Source organism: Neovison vison, chromosome 7 (genome assembly GCF_020171115.1).
Source record: "Neovison vison isolate M4711 chromosome 7, ASM_NN_V1, whole genome shotgun sequence".
NCBI classification, from domain to species: Eukaryota; Metazoa; Chordata; class Mammalia; order Carnivora; family Mustelidae; genus Neogale; species Neogale vison.
The window spans coordinates 106,842,265-106,864,697 of NC_058097.1; the positions used below are offsets into that span (position 1 = coordinate 106,842,265).

At 56.9% G+C, this 22,433-nt stretch overlaps 4 protein-coding genes across 9 annotated transcripts in view; 1 reads left to right on the forward strand and 3 right to left on the reverse strand.

Annotated features, from left to right (window-relative positions):
• Positions 1-684: 684 nt before the first annotated feature.
• APOA4 (apolipoprotein A4) lies at positions 685-3,081 on the reverse strand. The gene is made up of 3 exons (XM_044260623.1): positions 2,941-3,081; positions 2,451-2,577; positions 685-1,698 (listed from the first exon to the last, which is right to left on the reverse strand). Exons 1-3 carry the CDS (start codon positions 2,987-2,989, stop codon positions 726-728), a joined length of 1,149 nt encoding a protein of 382 aa, XP_044116558.1. The 5' UTR covers positions 2,990-3,081; the 3' UTR covers positions 685-725.
• A 5,166-nt stretch (positions 3,082-8,247) lies between these two features.
• APOC3 (apolipoprotein C3) lies at positions 8,248-10,653 on the forward strand. The gene is made up of 4 exons (XM_044260624.1): positions 8,248-8,305; positions 8,972-9,039; positions 9,183-9,306; positions 10,369-10,653. Exons 2-4 carry the CDS (start codon positions 8,985-8,987, stop codon positions 10,490-10,492), a joined length of 303 nt encoding a protein of 100 aa, XP_044116559.1. The 5' UTR covers positions 8,248-8,305; positions 8,972-8,984; the 3' UTR covers positions 10,493-10,653.
• Positions 10,654-12,909: 2,256 nt separating this feature from the next.
• Positions 12,910-15,014, reverse strand: APOA1 (apolipoprotein A1). The gene is made up of 4 exons (XM_044260625.1): positions 14,867-15,014; positions 14,606-14,668; positions 14,262-14,415; positions 12,910-13,664 (listed from the first exon to the last, which is right to left on the reverse strand). Exons 2-4 carry the CDS (start codon positions 14,646-14,648, stop codon positions 13,061-13,063), a joined length of 801 nt encoding a protein of 266 aa, XP_044116560.1. The 5' UTR covers positions 14,649-14,668; positions 14,867-15,014; the 3' UTR covers positions 12,910-13,060.
• Positions 15,015-21,866: 6,852 nt separating this feature from the next.
• SIK3 (SIK family kinase 3) overlaps positions 21,867-22,433 on the reverse strand; it is a 246,769-nt gene continuing 246,202 nt past the window's right edge. For all 6 annotated transcript variants that reach the window (XM_044257900.1, XM_044257898.1, XM_044257903.1 and 3 more), the window contains one exon: positions 21,867-22,088. The gene's annotated coding sequence lies outside the window, so the exon portion shown is untranslated. The remainder of the gene's footprint in view (positions 22,089-22,433) is intronic.

A 22,433-nucleotide genomic window follows, 5' to 3' on the forward strand; every position in this document is an offset into this window, starting at 1 on the left:
CCCTGCATTATGGGGGTTCTGCGCAAGGGGGTTCTGGGCTCACCTCAGGAGTCAATTCTATCATGAGAGTGAGATGGGGAGGAATAAACCAAAATTCACACAAGTAAGTCAAGTTCAAGGCCCAGGAGAGTTTCTGGAAGGAGGGACAGCCTCCCCCACTATGCCGTGAGCTCTTCAAAGCCAGGGAGCCTGTCAAGCTTACCTCCGTGGCCCCCTCTGAGTGAAGCACAGCGTCAGACCCGCGCTCCACAAAAGCTCTTTTGCTCACTGTCTGCTGCCTGGAACAGTGGCATGCACACTGAGGGCATTCCAGAAACAGCTCTTGGCTAAGGGAATGTAAGCTGGCTGCCTATTTCATCTTTGGGTGATGGGTGACGTCTTTTTCCACCTCCCTTTAAAGCACTCCCTCCACCCCTTTCAGCACACCCTGCCCTCGCCCCTCCTGCAGTGTCATCTCCCCAGCCCTGGTGTCCCCCTAAGCATCCCCCGCAGGCCCCCGCTAAGCTGTGCGGGCGGGTTTGTCCCACCCCCGGCGCACCAACAGTGAGAAGTCACATTGCCACCGGACTAGTTCTTTAGCAGCTTTATTGAGTAGTGAGAGGTAGTGTCATTTTGCACTGGACATGTGTCCTCAAGCTTGTACCAGAACTGCCTTGGGACAGACAGACAGACAGGGGGCCGGGCTGGGCAGGTGTCCATGGGAGGGCGTGAGCGCCAGGGACAGCTCAGCTGTCTAAAGGGACCAGCGACTGCTGCTGCTCGGTGGCGGGCACAAGTGTATCCTGGTTCTCTGTCTCCTTGAGGGTGCTGAAAAAAGAGTTGACCTTGTCCCTCAGATCCTTCTCCAGGAAGCTCAGGTGGTCTTCCACATCCCCTGCATAGGGGCCCAGCTTCTGCCTCAGCTCCTCTACCTGCTGCAGGAGAGCCTTGTTGAAGGTCTCGCCGTAGGGCCCCACGTTGCGGCGGAACTCCTCCACCTGCCGGTCCAGCTGGCTGCTCAGCTCGGTCAGCGACTTCTGCAGCTCCTGGGTGTTGTCCCTCAGCTTGCCCCGCACCTCCTCAGCCACGGGCTCCAGCCTCTGCCGCAGCTCATCGGCGTTGGCCGAGATCTTGGCCTTCAGCTCCTCGGCGTTCTTCTTCATCTGGAAAGCCAGGCCCTCGAGCTGGTGGTTGAGCTTCTCCTGCACGTCCTGCGCGTAGGGAGCCAGGCTACGGCGCAGCTCCTCCACGTTCTGGTCGATCTTGACCTTGAGCTCATCCGCGTAGGGCGTGAGGCGTCCCTTGAGCTCTTCAACGTTCTGGTCGATCTGGGCCCTCAACTCATCTGCATAGGGCTTCAGGGAGACCTGCAGGTTGTCCACGTTCTGGCGCAGCGCGCTCTGCATGCGCTGCGCATGGGACGTCAGCTGTTTCCGCAGCTGCTCGGCGTGGGTGTTGACCTGGGTGCGCAGCTCATCCGCGTACGGCTCGAAGCGCTGCTGCAGCTCGCGCATGTTGTCCCCGATCTTCTGGCTCACCTCGGTGGCGTGGGGCAGCAGCCGGGCGCGCAGCTCCTCCAGCTCCTTCCGGATCTCCTCCTTCAGCTTCTCGGAGTCTTTGCTCAGGCGATCGTGCAGCTCCGTGGCAAAGGGCACCAGCTTCTTCTGCAGGTTGTCGGTGTAGGTGTTCACTTGCCCAATCTTGTCCTGGAAGAGGGCACTGCAGGGGAGGGACACAAGGGGGCCACCGTTACACTTGGCATGACACGCCAGGACTGTCTCCTTATGCCCGGCTCATCTCCTACACACCTGCCTGAGAAGGGTGAGTGTTAAGGGTATTAAGGTCACAGGTAGATCATGGTTTGGGAAAGTAGATGTAATAGACTAAGTTATTACCGGGCATCTCTGACTCTCCCCCCTGACCTTGAGTCACAGCCACCCGGCACTCCCCCTGCCCCATCCACCCCACGCCTGTGAAGTAAAAAGGGCAGACTTTGAAGTCCTTCCAGCTCAGGTGTGCTGTGACACAGATTACATTCATTAACAGAATGTTATGCTCTGGACCGCTTCCAGTCTTTGAGGGATTCAAAATACTAGTTTCCTTCCACGTGCCTAACCTCAGAGGCTTCCCAAATATCCCCACTTCCTTTCCCATGATTTCACAGGCTCCCATCCTTCTGGAATGTCTTAGGACCCAGTTCCCATGACATTTCCCTCCCTCTTTTTCTCCCGTGACTCTCAATGCTAGCATGTGGCCATCTGTCACACTCTAGAAAGTTCAAGCAGGAAGATTCCTCAGGGATTATTAGTCTAACCCCCTGTTGCATATGTGGATCGAAGATCTGGAGACCTCAGGGTCCCCGGGAGAGTTTAGTGGCAGGGCAGTGGGTATCCTACGCTCAGGTCTCCAGCCTCTGAGCCCAGCCCTTGCCATCCCATTGCAAGCCGCCCCGCGAGCCGTGCCCCTCTTACTTGAGCTGCTGGGTGAGCTCCGTCTTCTGAAGATGTTCCACAGCTTCCTTGGCATTGTTGCTCAGTTGACTAAAGTAGTCCCACACCACAGTGGCCACCTGGTCAGCACTGACCTCAGCCCGGGCACCTGGGCAGGAAACAGAGAGATTCCTGAGGACCCACCTCCTTCCTTGTCCCTCCGCAGCAGCCCTGAGCTGCAGACCGGCTACAGCGGGGGAGCCCAGCCACTGACGCCCTCAACTCCCGCGCTTCCCTCATTAAAAGCTACAGGGGCATGTAACACTGGGAAAGCACCAGAGCCAGGGGGCAGAATGCTGGGCAGAGGCCAGCCCTCCTATGAACCACATGGCAGGTGGGCAGCCTTCTGTGTCCAGCCGGGGGATGACAGGCGTTTGGAACCGTCCTCTTGCCTGGGCTCCGGATTCTCCATCCTGCCCGCTTTATGCAGCAGATGGGTCCTGCCTGAAAGCCTCTTCCAAAGGCTACTCACCAGTGAGAGCCACCAGGGACAGGGTCAGGACCACAGCCTTCAGGAACATCCTGGGCTTCTCGCTGGGCTGGAAGAGACTCGCACTGCACTGGATCCTTCCTGGGGTCACAGGAGGCCCAGAAGAGAGGCTCTTGGACAGCTCACCTGTGCTGCTGTCGAAACTGACTGGATCTCAGAGCCAGCCAGACATTTAAACCCCCAGCAGGCTGCTCTCCCCAGCTCCCTCCCCAGTGTGACTCCACGCTGGAAGGTGACACATTCTCAAGAGGCCTCTTGGACTTTTGTGACCCAAGACAACGTGGCAGCTGACGGCAGACCGGGGCTGGGGCAGCCGTCTGGAGAGGCTGTTCTGTACTGGTGCCCCACCCAGTACAGAAGGGAGGATGGGAGCTACGAGTTGTTGGGAGAAAGGAGGCCTAGGGAACCCCCGAGCCAGGGACAAATGTCCCAGAGACCCTGCTGATAATTCTGGGCCTGAGCCAGGTTTAGGGGCAAAGTTCACACCTCCTCTGCCTGTCTCAGGGAAGAGAGCCCTTCCCTACAAACATCCCCCACTCTGATCCATCTCAGAGCACCAGACCCCGGACTGGGACACCTAGGGCCACCGCTGGAGACAGCAAGCTAAGATCCAGAGCTCTGGTCCAGGGGTGCCTGGCAGGAGAAGGCTCTAGCAAGCCTTTGGGCAAGTGGGAGGGCTGGGCCCTGTAGTGGAAGGGTTCATCGTAAGTGTGCTTCCTGTCTGACCACAGCCAAGCTGGGTCACTGGGCCTTGCAATCAGCTTAGCCTAGCTCTGAGCCTCGGTTTCTCCTTTGAAACATGGGGGTTGCTCATGGCATGAGTAGTAAAACGCCTGGCGCAGAGTTAGCACGACAAAGTAGTTGTTGTTATTAGTAATAGTATTGTTTTCCTGGTTTGGACCAGTGAGAGTGGCAGAGGCAGGCCCAGGCCTCTGGGGGCTCCCAGGGGCGGTGCACCATGCACGGAGATCGGCTGGCCTGAAGCCTGATTCCTGCCCCCAGCCCAGCCCTGCTCCCTGGGCAGGAGCAGTCAGTCTATGCTGAATCACAAGACCTGAGCCTCTTAGGGGACTTCGCCTGTGGGATGGGACTAAAGGGCAGGAGGTCTTCTACAGGACTTCCAACGTTCTCTACAAATGAGGTCGCACACACAATTACAGGAAGCCATCCACCAAGAAGACACTGCAGCCTGGTTAGTGTGGGTAGCTCTGCTGGACCTTGCCACCTGCACTGACCACCAGATGACTCCCATCTTGGGCACCATCGGCTCCCTTGCGGGAGTGCAGGGACCGGCAGGAAGCTGGACTCCTGTAGACCACAGCTGCGTTCACCCTGACTTATCAGGCCTCCATGCTTCATGGGCTTGATGTCTCATGGGATTAAAGGCAGCTAGAAGGCCTTCTGCTGCCCACACCGTGCATCCCCCCCCCTCCACTCACGCTCGCCTCTAGTACCAGGGAGTGCCCCTCTCCCCGAAGCAGCTCTTCCCTTCTCCCAGCAGCTGTGTCAGGCTCAGATTCTGGAGTCAGACTCCCTTGGTGGGGACAGGGCACATCTCCCTGAGCCTCAGCCGCCTCCACCGGGCATAGAATAGTCCCTGCCTGCTGGTTGCAAGGATACAGTGAGAACGCGTGTCCTGCTCGGAACGCTGCCCAACACACAGTAGGTGCTCAACAATCACAAGCCAGGTTTCACCCCGAAAGCCTTCCCTCCCTGCAACACGGCCCTATCATTCCTGCTCCTGCTCCCTCGTCGGGCACAGTCCGGCCAGGGGTGGGCACAAAGGTCCATGCGTGCTCCATGCCCCCATCCCTTCCCCTGGGCCCGGAGAAGAAAAGAGCGATGAGTCACCAAGGACACCTCAGCTGCAGTTTGACCTCCTGGACTTCGGATCTGAGCAGCGAGTGTCACCGGCATGTGACAGGCTCTGTCTTACTTGCCGGGGTGGACACGCACCGGGAGTGTCTGTACCTATCTGAGCATGTCTGAGAGCGTCTACCAGGACATGGACAGAGTCACCTAAGTGTGTCACGACTTCCGCTGTGGGTGGCCACAAAGCTGGGGCGCGCCGCTGAGGGATGGGTGCGGACGGGTGCGGGCCGATGTGAGCAGTCCCATCCTTGAGGAGGGGGTGCTGTGTCCTGACGTGTCGTGGGTGGGTGCCGTTAATGAATGCATTTCTCTCCCAGTGTCAGTGGGCGTGTTTTGTATCAGGTTGTGAATGGATTTGTGCTGGGAGCGGGGGGGGGGGGGGGCGCGGAGGAGTGCCCAGGCCCTGCGTGTTGGAGCTACGGATGGAAGGAAGGCTCCCTGCCTCCGGCTGGGTTCTAGTTCTCTTTGAGCACAGATACTGGCTGGCAGGGCCGAAGCGGCGCTCCCAGTTCAGCCCGTGGGCAGGGGCATGGGTCACAGAGGCTTGTGTGCTAAGCCTCGCTCAGACACAAGGACGCTCAGAGAGTCTGCACAACCCCAGAGGACCATTTCTGGTCCCAGGTGGCCAAGCCTCCCCCCCCGCCCTTTAACACCCATGGCTGCCACTTACTTCTTAGGGCCAGTCTTGGGCCAGGCCCAGAGAAGTCACCTCATTCCAGGGGAGCCAGCATGGGAGGGAGGGAGAGAATAGGGAGGGCCAGGCCACGTAGGCTGGCCACTGGGAGGGCCCCTACGGAGATGGCCCCTACTGAGACCCCCCAGAGGGGTCCAGGCACTCAAACGCGCCAAGCCCTTTGAACAAGAAAATGGCCCAGGACTCTTGGCATGCCAACACACCTGCTGCATGGGTCTGCACACCTGGGTTCTCAACCTAGCCCAGCACCTGCCTGCTGGGTCTCTCTGCCCCATCTTCTGACCTCCCTGGCGTCAGGGAGTGCATTACTACATAGCAGAGAGAGGACAGGTTCCTCCAGACCCTCCACACACGCAGGCAATGGGAGTTGGAGGGTCCATTGTAGCACGCCCAGGGGCTGAGGACTTTGTACTCCAGCCCAGCCGGGATCTGGATTCCCACTGTGGCCTTCACCTCTGCCGCAGAGGAACAGGCCAGAACAGAAGAGTGACAAGGGCACAATTGCTCTCCACCCTCTCCAGTGCTCAGTTCTTTCAGTGACCAAATCAGCTTCCTTTCCTCCCCCACCCCATTGGCAAAATCTGCTCAGGAGGAGGTCTGAGTGACTAGTAAACCCCTGAGGGTCTCATCTCTCCAAGCTGTTTAGTACCAGTATAGGTCATTGAAGCCCTGTGTTCTGTTTTCCAGCTCTACCCGTGATGGGCTCTGTGTACTTGGGTACATCTCAGCCCCGTGAACCTTGGGTTTCTTACTTACAAAATAGGTTTATTAATAGCTACTTCACAGGAATCTATTTGCATTTTAACAGAATACAGGATCTAAGTCAAAGGAATGAATTTCTAATGGAGAAACTTCAAGTCTCAGGCACTAATAAAGATTTCTGAGGGGGGAACCAGGCTACTTTCTCCGGCCTTTGATTTTGTATTGTTGGGTTAGTTGCTTCTTCCTGAGAGGGTGTCTGCCTGCCCAAAGCCCTGTTTCTACACTGGGGGCTCCTCCTGCCTTCAGAGTGTGCTGTCTGGGGATGGACAAGGTATTTGGGAGGAAGAGAGATTTATCAGGCCCCCTCCATGAACCAGTTGCTTTGTATATATATATCTCATTTACTTTACACTATAGCTCTATATTGGCATTTTAAAAATTTTTTAAATTATTTTAATTACTTTTCAGTGTACTAGAATTCATTGTTTATGCACCACACTCAGTGCTCCATGCAATACGTGCCCTCCAAAATACCCACCACCAGGATGACCCAACTTCCCACCCCCTTTCCCTTCCAAACCCTCAGGTTGTTTTTCAGAGTCCATAGTCTCTCATGGTTCACCTCCCCTTCCAATTTCCCTCAACTCCTTTCTCCTCTCCATCTCCCCATGTCCTCTTTATTATTTCTTATGCTCCACACATAAGTGAAACCATATGATAATTGACTCTCTCTGCTTGACTTATTTCACTGAGCATAATCTCTTCCAGTCCCGTCCATGTTGCTACAAAAGTTGGGTATTCATCCTTTCTGATGGAGGCATAATACTCCATCGTGTATATGGACCACATCTTCCTTATCCATTCATCCGTTGAAGGGCATCTTGGTTCTTTCCTCAGTTTGGCAACTGTGGCCATTGCTGCTATAAACATTGGGGTACAGATGGCCCTTCTTGTCACTACATTCTATTCCCTTTTTCAAGGGAGGAAAACTGAGGCTCTGAGATGTTAGGTCTCTGGCCCTGGGCCATATGAGTTGGTGTCAAAGGCATTGTTCAAACCAAGGATTTCTTGTCTCCAAAGTCTCAGCCTTCCCGATCCTGCTGTCCAGGCTACGGCTCCCAGTGTGGGCCCAGGGATACCTTACCCCAAGCAAGGCCCGTGGCCTCTCTGGGACAGCACCTGCAGAGCTCCTCTGCACCCTCTCCCTACCAGACTGGCCACACCACCACCTTGCTTCCTTCCAGCTCCCCGCCCAGCCAGGGGTCCATGAGGGCTGCCGTTTCAAAGCTAAGGAAACCAAGGCCCAAGTGCGAGGTGCTCAGTGCTGGAAATTGATCCCGGCCGGCACAGTCCGCGGGGGGGGGGGGGGCTTAGCCTTGAGCCGCAGCTGCTGCCCAGGGGAATGTTATCAGTGGGTCCAGAGGGCAGGGGGAGGAGGAGGGGAGGGAGGGTGGGACAAAGGCCTTGGGCTCAGAGCAGCCTTTGCTGTTCTCCCACCACCCCCTGTCCTGGGCTCAGCTCAGGGAGGGTCCTGGGTGAGCAGCACCTGGGACGGAAGGGCAGAGGCGCAGGTGCTGGGAAGGGGGCTGCGTAAACTCCACTGCGTGGCCCTCCCTGCAGAAGCCTCTGCCCGTAGGTCTTCTGTGACTTCACTCTAGACACCCCCCCCCAATACTGAGTTGTTCCTGAGCCTTCTCAGTTTGCAGGGTGAGGGGGTGGGGGGTGGGGAGGGATCTACAAGCCTCCTGTGAAGGGCTGAGATGGGCCCAGAGGCCCCTGGCTGGTGCTCTATCACCAGCCTCTCCCTGGGGAGTCAGGCTGCTTGAAAAAATGGGGTCTCCACAGGGCCTGAGCCCTTTTGGGCCACAGGGTAGCAGAGGACCCAGAGATTTCCCAACTCTCCCAGCAGGCCTGGCTGCATCTGGGCACCCTGCCTCAGGCCCTGGTCTAGACTGATCAGCAGGTGACCTTTGCCCAGTTCCCTGAGCCCTCCGTGCCCCCTGTCCAGGAGACCATATAAAACAGGCCAGAGCCCTCTTGTCTGTCTATTCAGCTCATCCCAGGAGGGAGCTGCTCCAGGTAATGCCCCCTGGGGAGGAGGGGGAGGGGGAGGGAGAGAGGAGAGCGGGATGGAGGGGGCACAGTAGCGTCCCTGCCCGCACCAGCTAGCACAGTCTAGAGAAAAGCTTGCTGGGGCCAAGGAAGCCGCAGGGCTGGGGGAGCAGCTCCCACCACCAGGGGCACGCTGGGGGAAACCGAGGCCCACGGAAGACAGGGCCCTTGCCCATAGCTGCATCGGGTGTGGTGGCACAGCTGAGACTGGAACTGGCTCCAGATGCGCACGCTCTGCCCTCATTGTGCATGGTTAGGGCCGCAAGGAGCCTTAGAGCCCCATCCTACCCCAGACGGGAAAACTGAGACCTGGACGGGGTGGGGGGGTGGTGCGGGCAGGCATCCCCCCAAGCCACCTAGCCTGTTAGTGGCAGGAACCAGGCCAGAACCCAGGTGTCCCGACTCCTGGTCTGATGGGTTTTCTGCTCTCTCCCTCGGGGCCCACGCTCCCCCCTCAGCCTGGCCCTGCAGGCCCTGGTGTCTGAAGGCCCTTCAGCTCCCACATTAGCTGGCAGCAGGCCCTTCTCCTCTTGGCTTGACACAGCTCAGGATATACTGTTGGGGCCACAGCACTTCCCTAGAGGAGAGGGGTGGCGGGGGTTAAGGTACTCCTCACAAGACGCTTCCCTGCAGGAACAGAGACGCCATGCAGCCCCGGGTCCTCCTCGTCGCTGCCCTCCTGGTGCTCCTGGCCTCTGCCCGTAAGCAGCTTCGTGGGGACTGGGCTAGGGCTGGGGGACCCTTGGTGATGGCTTGAGGATCCCAGGCCCTGGTGGGTGGCTGGGCAGAAGCGAAGGGCTCCCCAGAGGCCGATCCATCCCACTCAACCCAGCTGTCCCAGCAGGAGCTCTGGAGGCAGAGGACCCTTCTCTGCTGGGCCTTATGCAGGGATATGTGCAGCACGCCACCAAGACCGCCCAGGACACACTGACCAGCGTGCAGGAGTCCCAGGTGGCCCAGCGGGCCAGGTACGCCCCCGAGTGTCTGTGCTCAGTACCAGCTCCTGCCCCGGACTCAGGAGGGCCCTGGCAGTGGGGCTGTGGCTCTCCCTCATCCCCCCAGCACCTGCACGACTCTGAGCCTCCGTGTTCCACTCAGTGAGACGGGGTCCTTCCCAGGGCTTCCTTGGGAGGGGGAGAGATGGGAGAGCCTCGACCGCCTCCTTCCTTTCTCCTCCCGGCTGCTCCTCCTATCCGAGGGCCCTCCTTGCTCCTTTATGGACCCTGCAGGGCTCTGAGGAAGACTGCATCAGCTCTTGCTGCCATGTCTTTACTAGTGGAGCTTGGCCTGGGAGCTTCTCTCCAACCCGATTTCGGCTGTGTGTGTGTGTGTGTGTGTGTGTGTTTCTGCCTTGTGCCAAGCCCTGGGGCCCAGTGTGAGCAGAAGTCCCTCCTTCCCCTCCCATCCTGCCCTGCCTCTAGTCCTCCCCTCTCTCAGCTCCCTTCCCCGCCATCTCCCCTCACCGCCCACCCCCAGGCAGCCAGCATTTCCATTGCTGAGGCTTTCAGATTCTTAGAAGCTGCAGAGTGGGTATTATATTTGCCGTTTTGCAGATGAGATTCAGAGAGGCTCAGAGAGATCCATGACCTGCCCCCGATCACACAGCTAATTTACGCTCTGATGATTTTCCGAATGAGAGACTGCGTCCCTCTGCCCCACCCCACTCAGAGCCACCAGGTCGTGCAACCCTGGTAGGCATCATTTGCTTAGAACAGACCAAGAGCTGGGGTCTTATGCATCTCCCACTCGATGGCTCCTGTCCAACTTGCCTCAGACCTGGGGGTGGCACCAAGGTCTGCCCCAACCCGGAGAAACAGGCTGGACTTGGGCTAGGGTCCCATTGCGCCGTTCAGCATCTCTTCTGCCTGGAGTGACGAGTGAAAGGGTCCCTGCCTGAAGTCTCAGGGGTGCTGCTCGGTGAGGTTGAGAGGGTCGGGGGAGAGGCAGTGTTGATACGGTGGGGGCCCCACAGCCTCCAGATGAGCTCCCATGCCTGCCTCCATTGCTTCTCTTCACTGATTTAACCCCAGGGGCTGGATGACGGACAGTTTCACTTCCCTGAAAGACTACTGGAGCACGTTGAAGGGCAAGTTCTCTGGGTTCTGGGATTCAGCTTCTGAGGTCCAGCCAACTCCAGTCTTGGAAACCGCTTGAGACCTCGACACCCCGAGTCTTCCAGCCCATCCTCCTTGCCAGCTCCTTGGACAGGCCCGAAGGTCACCTGAGAGTGACAGCATTCTCACCTCCCACCCCAGCCCAGACCTGGCCCAGCCCCACGCTTGTTGTCCTCCCAATAAAGCTGGATGAGAAGCTGCCATGAGTGGGACGTCCCATGCGCGCCCTGTGTGTTTGGGGTGGGCTCTTCTGAGCGGGGGCACGGGGCTGAGTCCGACTCAGGTAGGTTGCCTGAGCTGACCTGTGGGACACATGCCCCTGGCCCGCTCAGCCAGACTTGAGAGGAGGAGGCTAATGGGGAGTGTTTGGAGGAAGAGAAGACTAGACTCTGGTCTTGGCGTCATCATTTTACATCAGCCTCAGTTTCTCATCAGTAAAGTGGAGGCAAAAATCTTTTTTAAGATTTTATTTATTTGTTTGACACACAGAGAGAGATCACAAGTAGGCACAGAGGCAGGCAGAGGGGGAGGGGGAGGCAGGGTCCCTGCTGAGCAGAGAGCCCGATGTGGGACTCGATCCCAGGACCCTGAGATCATGACCCAAGGTGAAGGCAGAGGCTTAACCCACTGAGCCACCCAGGCGCCCCTGTTGCAGATTTCTTGAATGAATGAATAAATGAATGAATGAATGAATGAAATAAGACTGTGCACAACACCTGGTCATTGTTGTGGCTATCGGCTAAGCTGAATTCCCCCAGAGACCAGAATCGGAGTGAGGGAATCCAGTGTTCCAGAAGCTAAGAAGGAACTCAAAGTTACCCAACAGAGGCTGTTTCTCATGTGTCCCCACCACCCAACAGATGTTCACCTCAGGGAGTCTCACAATCACAGACTACTTCAGCAGGCCCTCGCTCTTCTTCTGATAAAACTGAGGCTCAGAAAGGTGAAGGCCCTGGCCCAATGTCATGGAGTCCGCAAATGACAGAGCCAGACCTCAAGCCCAGCTCAGCTGACACAGAGAAAACTTAGTTACTCGGATGCTGGGTGCCAGAGGGCTCCTTGACATATCTTGGTGGCATCGATTCATCCAGGCCCACTTGGAGACATCCGCTCTCTCTTGGGAAATCCACCTGGGCTTTTCTTCTGGCCCAGCTGGGCCAGGGATCCCAATTCCCACACCTGGAAAGGGTTCTCCCCCAGATCTTGCCTTGACACCCATTGTAGCTCTGGATGGTTAGGAACGACAAAGCCCACTCCTTGATCCAAGAGTTGCTGAGACACACCGGAGATGGAGGAGGGGCAGGGGGTCAAAGGCCTTGTGGGGGGCTGGGAGGGAAAGCTCCATCAGTGCTCTGCCCAGGTCTCTGATCTGCGAGGCCATGTGCACACACAGAGGGGCGCGTGGCCTGAGTGTGGAGAGTGGCTGGCTGTGGACAGGGGTGCATGCTTGGGAACGTGAATGCCTGTGTGCACAGCCGTGTGAATTTGAGTGCCTGGCCACACGCTTTAAAAAAAAAAAAAAAAAAAAAAAGACCTTGGATGGGTCTGGAAAGGGCAACCCCGCCCATCCTGCTCTTTGGCCTTGCTTGGCGAGGGACTTGAGCTTCAGCTTTCTCATCCGAGCCGTGGATGTGGTGGCTGTCCGCCCAGGATTTGGGGAAGAACACAGTGGGATGGTGGATATGAATGCATCTTGGAAGTACAAGAGGCTGATTCCCTGTAAGAGGTGGGGATTATTGTTCTGACCAGGCTTGGAGCCCCATGGTGGGGTGGGGTTGGGGGGGGGGGATGGCTGACTGACACAGCTGTGCAGGAAGAAACATCAGCCATTTCTGGAAAGGGCAGGACTGTGAGGAGTGCCATGTAACCCTTGTGAAAAAAGGAAAGGAAGCATCTGTTTCTTCATTTTTTAAATTACTAAAGGAGGAAGGAGCAAAGGCCAAGCTCTTCATGTGAGCCTGCCCCATCCTTCCCGCCCCAGCAGCTCCTGGAGGCCCACCCCAACTGGCGATGAGTGGGAGGGCTGCCAGAGAGTCCTGGCCTGGCCTGGGGCGGGGGGTTAGGGTGGACACACACAGTGGGGTCGGGGGCTGGCGGCGTGGAGGGAGCCCTGTTTCTTGCCGTCCTCAGAAGGGCTGCAGTCCTTATCTGAGGCTCTTGCTGGGCACTTAGCATTGGATTGTCTGTCACCTGGCCTGGTCCTCTCTTACTCCTTGCTGTTTGGCCATCCTTGGGAAGGGGGCTCTGGTGCATTACTTCCCTCCTAACAGCCAGGCCCTCACAGATCTGCAACCTTAAATGAAGGTCCTGAGGGGGCCCAGGTTCCAACTGATGGGCTGCAAAATCGGCAGGGAATTTCCTGCCCTCCCCGCACACTCCGGCCCAAAGGCCGTGCCCCCACCCCCTTCCTCCCATGGCCCGCACCTGCTCCCATCCTCCCAAAAAAAGAATTTACAGTTCTCGTAGCATATTTTATTGTTTAAAAATCGTAAGTGAAGATTTAAAACACACGCAGCCCAACACAGGTGTCCCACTTTGGAAGTTTATTCTAAGAACCCGATGCGCCAAAAGGGGAGCCCCGGGAGGGGTTCCTCGGGTCCGGGGCGCATCACTGGGTGTTCAGCTTCTTGGCGGCCTCATCGACGGCAGCCAGCAGGCTGACCTTGAAGCTCTCCAGCACGGGCAGCAAGCCCTGGCGGAGGTCCTCGAGCGCGGGCTTGGCTTTCTCGCTGAGGGCGCTCAGGTGCTCGCTGGCCTTGGCGTGGTACTCGGCCAGGCTGGCGCTGCCGCCCTCCTTGAGCGCCTGCAGCCGGGTGGCCAGGCGCTCACGAAGCTGGTCGCTGTAGGGGGCCAGGTGCGCGCGCAGCGCGTCCACGTGGGTGCGCGCGCGGTCCCGCAGCTCCTCGCCCAGGGGGGTCAGCTTCTCCTGCAGCTCCTGCAGCTTTTGGCGCGCGCCTTCGCGCAGCTCCGTGCCCAGCGGCGCCACCTTCTGGCGGTACAGCTCCACCTCCTCGTGCCACTTTTTCTGGAACTCGTCCAGGTAGGGCTGCACCTTCTGCTTCACCTCCTCCAGGTCCTTGCTCATCTCCTGCCGCAGCGCCTCCGTCTCCTTTTCCAGGTTATCCCAGAACTCCTGGGTGACCGGACCGATCTGTTCGCGCAGCTTGGCCACCGTGCCGCTCAAGCTGTCCCAGTTGTCCAGGAGTTTCAGGCTGAGGAGTTGGGGAGGGGAGAGAGAGGGGCTCAGGGGTGCCCTCCCTGGCACCCGGGTCAGCCTGGCGCCCCGGCCTGGCTGCGGGGAGGCCCGAGCAGCACCTGTCCCCGGTGGGCATCAACCCCGGGGGACTGAGCCTGGCCTGGCTTTCCCTACACCCCACCTCCCCCAGGCCAGCTGGTGCCACGGTCCTCATGGACCGAGGAGCTAGCAGAGACGGAGCTGGGTTGGGTGCCCCGTCTTGTCTGTCCCCAAAGCTGGGCCTTAAGGACCTCGTCTCTATACTTGGAGTCACTCGCCCTCTCTGGAGACGGCCTTCCCTGTTGCTGGCCAGGAGCAGAGGAGGGAGTTAAGAATGGGAAGGGGCTTGTTGCCCTCCAGCAGATGATGGGGCTGTGAGTGCTGACCGGGCAGCACAGACCTGCCCCTTGCTAGGTTGCTATGGACCTTATTCTGCGATCTATGGGGCCCAGGAAATAGCAGGTGGGGATTCGGCCAGTCTGGATACATCTTACCACCGACCTCTCTGCCTTGCGGGACCAGCTACCCCTGACCCTGTCCCCCAGCCCCTCCCGGCCCCGGGTTGGGTCCGTACTTCAGCTGTTTTCCCAAGGCGGAGGCTTCAAACTGGGCCACATAGTCTCTGCCGCCGTCTTTGACTGCGTCCACATACACGGTAGCTAAATCCTTCACTCGATCCCAAGGTGACTGGGGTTCATCTTGCTGCCAGAAATGCCGAGCCTGGCTCCCTGGGGTGAGAGGGGAGACCCAGATCAGGCCAGCTCTGGACCGGGCTGGCTTAGAGGCTTCGAGGCAGAGGCAAGGGGATGAGTGAGAAACTCTGTTCCTGTGTCCAGGAGGGTGGCCCACAGAGGCTTAGGGAGAAGCCCCCCACCCCACCACCACCATGGTTGGCTTCCTAGGTTGGGGGGCACCTACCTGTGAGGAAGAGCACGGCCAAGGTCAGCACCACCGCTTTCATCCTGAAGGGATGTGGGTGACCTGGAGGAGAAGAGGGTCCCGGCTGAGTGGGGCAGAACTCTAGTGTCAAAAGCCCAGGGTTCTCCCACCCATCTTACCAGGGCATAGGGTGGGAGAGAGTCTCAGTACCCAGAGCCCCCGCATGGGGCAGAGTCTGGGGCCAGGACCCCAGATTGGATGCCCAGAGTAGGAGGCGGGGGAGCAGGCAGCCACACTCACCTCCGAGGATTCCCTCGATCTCTGAGCTGCCCTCTCTCCCAGCCTATTTATGTCTCCAGGCAGGGGCTGGGCTGGGAGGCTGATAAGCCCAGCCCAGGCCTTGCTGCTGCTCACTGGTCCTGACGATGTGGAACTTAGAGTTCAAGGATCAGCTCTGTCCCCGGGGCCGGACAAATAGAGTGGGCAAACAGGAAGCTGCGGGGGCTGCAGGGCCAGGGATCAAGGGTTCAGGTGGGGGCCAGAGGGGGTGGGAGCAGGCTTGCAGGCCCTCAGGGTCGGGGTCATCTGCACCCATCCCTTCTCCCGGGGGGATGTGTGTCCGCCATTGTTGGCTGTGCCAGTGCAGCTGGGAATGGAAGCAAGAGACGCCAGCTGGCCAGGGGTGGTTGGGACTCCTCCCCCAGGAGATGTCCACCACCCCCCCCCCCCGCACTGTCCCCTTGCATTCCAGGGAGATGACTCAGCTCCCACCCTGTCCTTCCCTCCATGGGCAGCAGACCCTCTCCCCGCCCCAACACCCTGCGGCCTCTATTGTCCCAAAAGGTCAGCCTATCTCTCTCCAGGCTCTCCCAGACCTCCCAAAGCCTTACCCTCACCTGGAGGGGACCCGTGGTGCCAAGGAGTGGCCTGGGCAGAGCAGAGAGGGCTTTGTGGCCCCCAGCCTGAGATTTCGGGGACTTTGGACATTTCCAAACCAATTCTAGGAGACCAACATGGAGTGCCTGCTTTTGATTTTGTCATGTAAAAATGTTACCCACCCCCCAGCCCCACCCATCTCTACCACGACCAGCACTTCAAAAAAGAAAAGTTTTTTTTTTTTTTTAACATCACAAAACGGCCTCATGTCAGAACAAAGGGCAGTCACTTAAGTGAATCCCTACATCTTGGCACTGTTGCTGTTCACATGTGGGTGTGCACCCTATAGTGGAGACCGGACTTCAGCAGTTCTCCGGGGCAGGCCTAAGGACCTCTGCCTAAGGAGAGCCGCAGGAGACCTGGTTACTCACTGCATTTTGCCTCCCACTTGTGAAATCCTGGAGGAGGATCAGGGACCAGTTAGGTCATCTCTCTGAGCCTCCATTTCCTATCAGTAAAGTGGAGACCAAAATGGTGGGGGCTGTTGGAGGACCCGGGGAGTCCTGTAAATAAAGACAAAGCGCCGTGTGCTCCCTTGCTTGATGGTGTTTGTAAGCCACTCTGCCAAAGGGGTGTCTCTTGGAAGGCTCAGCACCTCCAAGCCCAGCTCACTGATGGGCTCTGAGTCACGGAAGCTGTGGGGGCCCAAGCCAAGAGGCTCTGTGCGACCAACTACTCCGGCCTCGCCCCTCCCTGCCGTCTTACAGATGAGGAAACTGGGGGGAGTGGACTGAATTTGCCTCAGGTCTCTGGTCTCTCAACAAAGGAGAGGCAGGGCTGAACTTTGCACCCCTGTCTCTGGCTGTAGACCCAGGACAGAAACGTGCCCTTCACTGCCTACCCAGGAAACTCCCTTTGTCAGCCAAGTCCCAGAGCTGCTGGGCCCTGGGCTTCTGCCACTGTAGTGGGTCTCCTTGTCCTTCACCGCAGATAAGAGGGCTTGGAGCAGGACAGCCTTAGGTTGGAATCCCAGCTCTGTCTCTCGTTAGCAGTGGGGCCCTGGGCGAGTCAGAGAACCTCTGCCCTCCTCGGTCTCTTATCTGCTGAATGAAGACAAGGATGGAACTCCCCATGCCTAGAGTCACGGCAGGGGTGTTGTATATGACAGGCAGACGAATGCCCCTTCCCCCCAAAGATGTTCAGGTCCTCCTCCCCAGAACCTGAGACTGTCACTTGGCAAAAGGGACTCTGCAGGTGTGATTAGAAGGACCTGAAGGTGGGTGGTTTTCCTGCGTTATCCAGGGGGCCCGATGGCAGCGCAAGGGTCTTGAAACATACGCGACAGGGGTCGGAGACACGGTGGGAGGAGATGAGGGGCAGCAGCTCAGGTCAGAGCTACAGGGGGCTGTAAGCCAGGGGGTGTGAGCGGCCTCCAGAAGCAGGACGAGGTAGATGCAGGTGACCCCCTGCTGTCTCCGGAAGAAAGGGTCAGCTGATGACCTCTACTGACAGCAGGACTTCAGCTTCGAATGACCAAGTATGACCGCTTGGGACTTTTGACCTCTAGAACTGTCCTGAGGTCATAAATGTGTGTTGTTTTAAGCACTACATTTGGGTATCTGTGGCCAAACCGGAAGGTAGCTGGCACTCAGTAACTCTTCTGTGTGTCCCCAAATTTCTGGCATTCTCTCCCTTCGCTCCCACTGAACACACTTGCGCTGTGAGACCAGAGCTAAGACCTAGGCTTCTGGAAGCAGACGTGGCAAGGAGTTGCATTTTCTCTGTGTGGCCCTGACTTGCAGATGCTGGCATTCGGGACCTCTGTTCCTGGACCAGCCCAGCCGCAGAGGCCCATGGGGCCCCACAGAGAGGGAGCCAGTCTCCCTGAACAAGCTGCCTGGGCTGCCAGTTGGCCGGCCCAGCTTTCTGCCTGTGGTTTAAAGAGCTGCAGCGGGGCAGTGGGGGTGGAGGGAAGGCTGGTCCCCTCCTGGGGCAGCTCATGGCTGTGTCAGGCCAAGAGATGCTCCTTTCTTTTGGGGGGGTAGAGCTCACCCCAGTCAGCACACAGGGGATCTCAGAAGCTTTCTGGTTGGACTCCAAGCCACCTGCCATTTTTATACTTTGGTTTATTCCTGAAATATTATGGCTAAACTTAATTCCAACATTTGTGTATCTCCTCAGTAGCCAAAGCATTTCCACGATCATCCCTGGAAGGCCCGGCAGCCAGATATGCTCGCTGTTATCTGGCAGTATGAGAAGACAGCCTCTCAGAGCTACCAAGAGCTGCCCATGACCTCCAGGCATTAGTACTTCGTGCCATTGGGAACAGGAGTCAGGAGGCCTGGCTGGCCACCAGCAGTGGGGCCTCCGATGCCCCTAGCCCTGCTGGTTTGATTGGGGGCTTGTTGGTTTCCCAGCTCAGGGACTTCCGCACGCCGGGCTAAGGAGTGCAGTTGCTAGCATCCTTACAAGCAACAAGTTTTTCTTTTTCACCGCACCTGCTCACTAGTGTGTCTGTCTACTCCGTTTTGTTATAAGATGTTTGCCTCAAACCAGCCCAAGCCCCTCATTACTAGGATTTTGGGGGGGAAGGAAAGCTTTGTGCATGTCAGAATCAGCCCTGGGGGGCAGCCCGAGAGAGGCCTTGAGGGGCCGTGGGTTGCACTGTCTGCTTAGCAGAGGGCCACCAGTATGGGCCCTTAGTCCCAACACCCTCTTTCCTTGATCTTGGGGCGCTCCAGAGCGACTGTTTCCGAAGAGGATCACCAAGGGCTTGGCCCTGTGCACCCCCCGACCCCGCCCACTCCCGCCCAAACATGCTGGAGGGCTGCTCGCTGACCGCAGGGGTGGATTTTGCTCAGAATGATTAGCGGCTCATTTCACAATTCCCATCCCCATGTCATACTGGTCAGTCTGCACTTGCGAGGACTCTGTCCCCTGCTAGGCTTGGCACATAACAGACACTCAACAAATATTTGCGCGATGAATGGCACGGCACGTGAAAGGAAGGGTCACCAGGCCAGTGAAGGGGCATCTGAAGGAGCTGGTCTTGGGAGGAGACCCAGCAGTGACTAACTGTTGAGCCCTTGGCCTTGTACCACAGACCCCGCTCTGAACATTTGAACGGAGATGGTGTGCGGCCGATCAGGCTGGGAGACCTGGGGTTGGGATGGTTCACATGGAGCAGGGGAGGGAGGGGAGGGAGGGGCTCCCACCCCTGTATTTCCCTTTTGGCAATTTCGTCGCAGGTCCTGGTGACAGAGCCCCAAGAGGCCCCAGGGCAGGGCCCTGTAACCTGCCCAACTCGATTCTCTCCTGCCCACCCACTCAGGAGACCAAGAGCAGACAACTCCTCTGTGGCCAGCCACAGCTGGTCTGCTGCCTCGGCGGGCACACCGGCCTCTGAATGTGGGCCTCCACGGTTGGGGTGAGGTGAGGGACACAAAGTCACAAGGAAGGGGCAGGAAGGATCGGTGGGCATGGCTTCTACCTTCTAGAGCTAAGATCTCTGGCCATACCCTCCTTCTTCTTGAAGCTCATCCTGCCTCTGGCCCAGAAGTGCCCCAGCGGATTTCATGGGGCTGCTGCCGCTGCAGAGGTGGTTACGGGATGTGGAAGGCGCCGGGGTGTGTCGCCGCGCGCTTCTAGAGACGCTCAGTCAAGCCTTCCCCGGGTGAGTACACACTCAGACGATTTCTAGGAGACCCCTTCTTAGAAGGCCCTTTCTGTTCTACACGGTCCCAGGGTGACCCTCTAGCTCACGACGGGTGCCGAAGCTTTTGAAAGTTCCCTCTTCCTACTCTTTCTACAAACCCAGGCAGTATTTCCAGCGTTAGTCCTCTTTCTTCAGAGGAGCACCTCAGCCAGCCCGCTCTCGGCCAGGCCTGGGACAGTGTAGGCAACTCCACCCCGCCCTCTGTGCAGTCCGGGTGTAAAACAAGAGGAAAGTTATAGGAAGAGTCCCCTTTCTGTTCTGATATGGCAGTCCCGTCACTGGGCTGACTGGGGTCACCTCATCAAGGCCCCAGGTCTTTGAGGACCTCCTTCCACTCCTCTCAAGGAATCGGTCTTCCCTCCGACTCAGCACACTCCAAGGCTCCCTTCGAAGAGGGCAGAGTCCAAGCTGGGTGACTGGGGACACGGTGTGGGCCGAGTTCAGGCTTCTAGAGAATGCTCCTTGACAAGGAGGGGTGAGATAATGGATTGCTCAAAGCTGCACCTTATGCTGGGTGGACCTCTTCGGCCGCCAGCCTCCAGACACCTGGATGCTTCTCCCAGCTAGACTCTGAACCACAAGGCAAATAATAGATCAACGTAAGATTAAAATCAGGTTTTTATTTTCCCAACCCCCTACTGTTCAACCAAGATATTAAGTTGTAAGTTTGATAGTTGCCCACCAGGAGGGAAAAAAAAAAAAAGACTAAAAGGTCTTCATGCCACAGTTTGGGTCTGGAGATCTTTTTAATCCATTTTTAGTTCAACATAAATGAGAAAGAAAAAAATACTTCTGACATTTTCAAAGAGCAGAAATAGGAAATTATATTCCTATACATTCAACATATACGGCGCATATCGGTTACTACGATACAAAGCAATGATCTTTTACAAGTGTAGTTCGCAAGATGGCACGGTTTCTCGCCTCGCTGGCTCCCACCCGGGTGGTCGCTGGCCGAGGGCAGCCTGTTCTTCCATCAGCACAGTACCACGTAAACAGAACAGGCTGAGCGTGGGAGCGAGGGGGCAGCGGGGCTGGGGGTGGGGGGCTGGGAGCTGGAACAAGCCCAGAGAAGTCACACGGTAGCTGTTCGGGCCTTCTGGGTCGCCTCTTCTGGTGTGGAATTGGAGGCCTCACCAAGTGGGAGGGGAGATTGGGGAGCATGGAAACGCAGGGCAGATCCCAAGAAAGGCTCTCAAATGGCAGAAATCCACTCGCGGGATCTTGGGTCCAGGAGCTGAGCTGCCAGTATCCGTGAGAAGGACAAGCTGCATGGGAATCCTGTTGGCAACACCAGGACCCATGCTGGACACCCGCTTTCTTCTGTGCAAATTCAGGAGGAAAGACTAGGAGCAGACTGGGGACCATTCACTCTGCTTTCCCAGGAAAAAGGATCAAGAGTCAGAATATTGAGCATCTCCTTCTTGCCTTGAAGATCGGAAGGAGAGGGGCCAGATGCTGTCAGCCCCCAGCCGGCAGAGAAGACTTTGGTTTCTAACAGTGAAGAAACACAAAGAGAGCGGCTAACGGTTGTGTTGCGTGTGCACTGCTTCCCCGGGGCGGGGGAAGGGAACCACTACACCTGTCACGGGCACAGGTTAAGAGCTGCTCACGAGTACAACGTCTACATAAAAAACTTGGAACAAAAGGTGCAAGTCACAATTCAAATAGAACAGAATCTGGTTAAACATTTCTCTTTTAAACAAAAATTCCTTTTGTTTTTATTTATTAATAATAATAACAACAATAATAATAACAATAATATCAACATTTACTCAAAACAATCCCTACATGATCAAGAATTAAAATAGGGGCTGAGGATGCCCGGGGAGGAGGAGAAGGTTAGGAGGGAGGCAGGGCCCAAGACAACCTCCTGTTCTTCTTGCCTGTGTCAAAGAGGCTGACAGGGAAAAGCGTGTGCGTGCGTGTGTGTGTGTGTGTGTGTGTGTGTCTGAAGAATCACCCCATGGATATAGCACATGATGAAATGAGAATGACAGGTGACAAGCATCGTGTGCCACTGGGTGTTCAGTCTGTGGGTAGGGCCAGCAGGATGATAAAGGCAACCAACCTTCCAGGTTGTCAGAGGGGAGCTGAGTTACACACCGAAGATTAGGCTCCCACTGAGACATTCTGACTGGTGACTGCCCAAGGCCAGGCCACCCGCGGCCTCCATGCTAATAGTCTGATGCGACTTTGGCCAGGCCAGACACATTTTTCATGGGATCCCAGTGGAAAAGACCTTCCCAGCTCCCAGGCTTGGGGGTTCGTTTTGTTTTTTGCTCTCTTTCTGGTTTCCAAGCGCCAGGGGTTGTCACCCCTTCTTCTCTCCCTTTCCCTAACCATTAAGGTTCCAGAGTTGTTATGGGTTAGTATTTGCCTCTGTGGATCAGCAATGGGAAGGAATGGAGGCTGCTGGGGTTGGGGGGAGGCGGGGGAGGGGCGTGGCTCTGGGTCTCCTGGCCTCTGTAGTTTTAACTGCTTTGTTCCTCTGTCTCAACAAAGGAAAGAAAGGGAAAAAAAAAAAAAGAAAGAAAGAAAAGAAAAAGAAAAAGGAAAGGAAAGAAAAAGAGAGGGAGAAATAAAGAAAAGAGAAACAATCACCTCCAGAAGAACACATACCAAAAAAAAGAAAAAAAAAAAAAAAGATCAAACCAAAACCAAACCAAACCACCAACTCAAATATACCAAATACACTTTCACAAAAGGTGGCAAACACGGATATCCTGTTTATTTCCTTGGTGACTTGGTCATACAAGCAAACATGGCAAAACCCCCTCAGAACCCAAAAGAATCGCACACTGATGAACCAGTGTGAGGAAAGGAGCCACGACATTCTGGGTGGACAGAAACACAATGGCAATTTGGCGCAATGCTGCTAGATACTGTCGGTGTAAAGTCGACCTTCCCATCCCCGAGCTGTACACACACCTGCAACGGAGCAGACACGGGGGAGGTTCAGGGTACAGCCAGAGGCTCAGACGTTCACGCGAAAACGTTCCCAGCGTGCAACTGGACCCCCTGACCTCAGGAATTTGACAGGGTTGCCGCACTGAGGCCCGAGGGTGGGTTTGCCAGACAGCCTTTCACTCATGGGCTTCTGTTAGAGTTTTCAAAGACAGAAGCCATGCTACCTACTGTGTGTTTAGGTGTGACACGAGCCAAGCCGGTTAGTGTACCTGTTTCCTACCACTGGCCTCTGCTCGCCTAGTTCCCCCGTCTGGAATGGCCTTCCACTTGCTGCACGGCCTTGGAAACTATGGCCAGATGCGTTTT

Bases quoted from the DNA above. Each gene is read 5' to 3' on its own strand.
- APOC3 (XM_044260624.1), top strand. From the start codon at position 8,985: ATGCAGCCCCGGGTCCTCCTCGTCGCTGCCCTCCTGGTGCTCCTGGCC. The intron at 9,040-9,182 runs GTAAGCAGCTTC...CTGTCCCAGCAG, and splicing joins GGTGCTCCTGGCCTCTGCCC to GAGCTCTGGAGGCAGAGGAC. The intron at 9,307-10,368 runs GTACGCCCCCGA...ATTTAACCCCAG, and splicing joins CAGGTGGCCCAGCGGGCCAG to GGGCTGGATGACGGACAGTT.
- APOA1 (XM_044260625.1), bottom strand. From the start codon at position 14,648: ATGAAAGCGGTGGTGCTGACCTTGGCCGTGCTCTTCCTCACAG. The intron at 14,416-14,605 runs GTAGGTGCCCCC...CTCTCACCCCAG, and splicing joins GGCCGTGCTCTTCCTCACAG to GGAGCCAGGCTCGGCATTTC. The intron at 13,665-14,261 runs GTACGGACCCAA...CCAACTCCTCAG, and splicing joins GCCTTGGGAAAACAGCTGAA to CCTGAAACTCCTGGACAACT.
- APOA4 (XM_044260623.1), bottom strand. From the start codon at position 2,989: ATGTTCCTGAAGGCTGTGGTCCTGACCCTGTCCCTGGTGGCTCTCACT. The intron at 2,578-2,940 runs GTGAGTAGCCTT...TTTCCTGCCCAG, and splicing joins GTCCCTGGTGGCTCTCACTG to GTGCCCGGGCTGAGGTCAGT. The intron at 1,699-2,450 runs GTAAGAGGGGCA...CCTCCCCTGCAG, and splicing joins GAGCTCACCCAGCAGCTCAA to TGCCCTCTTCCAGGACAAGA.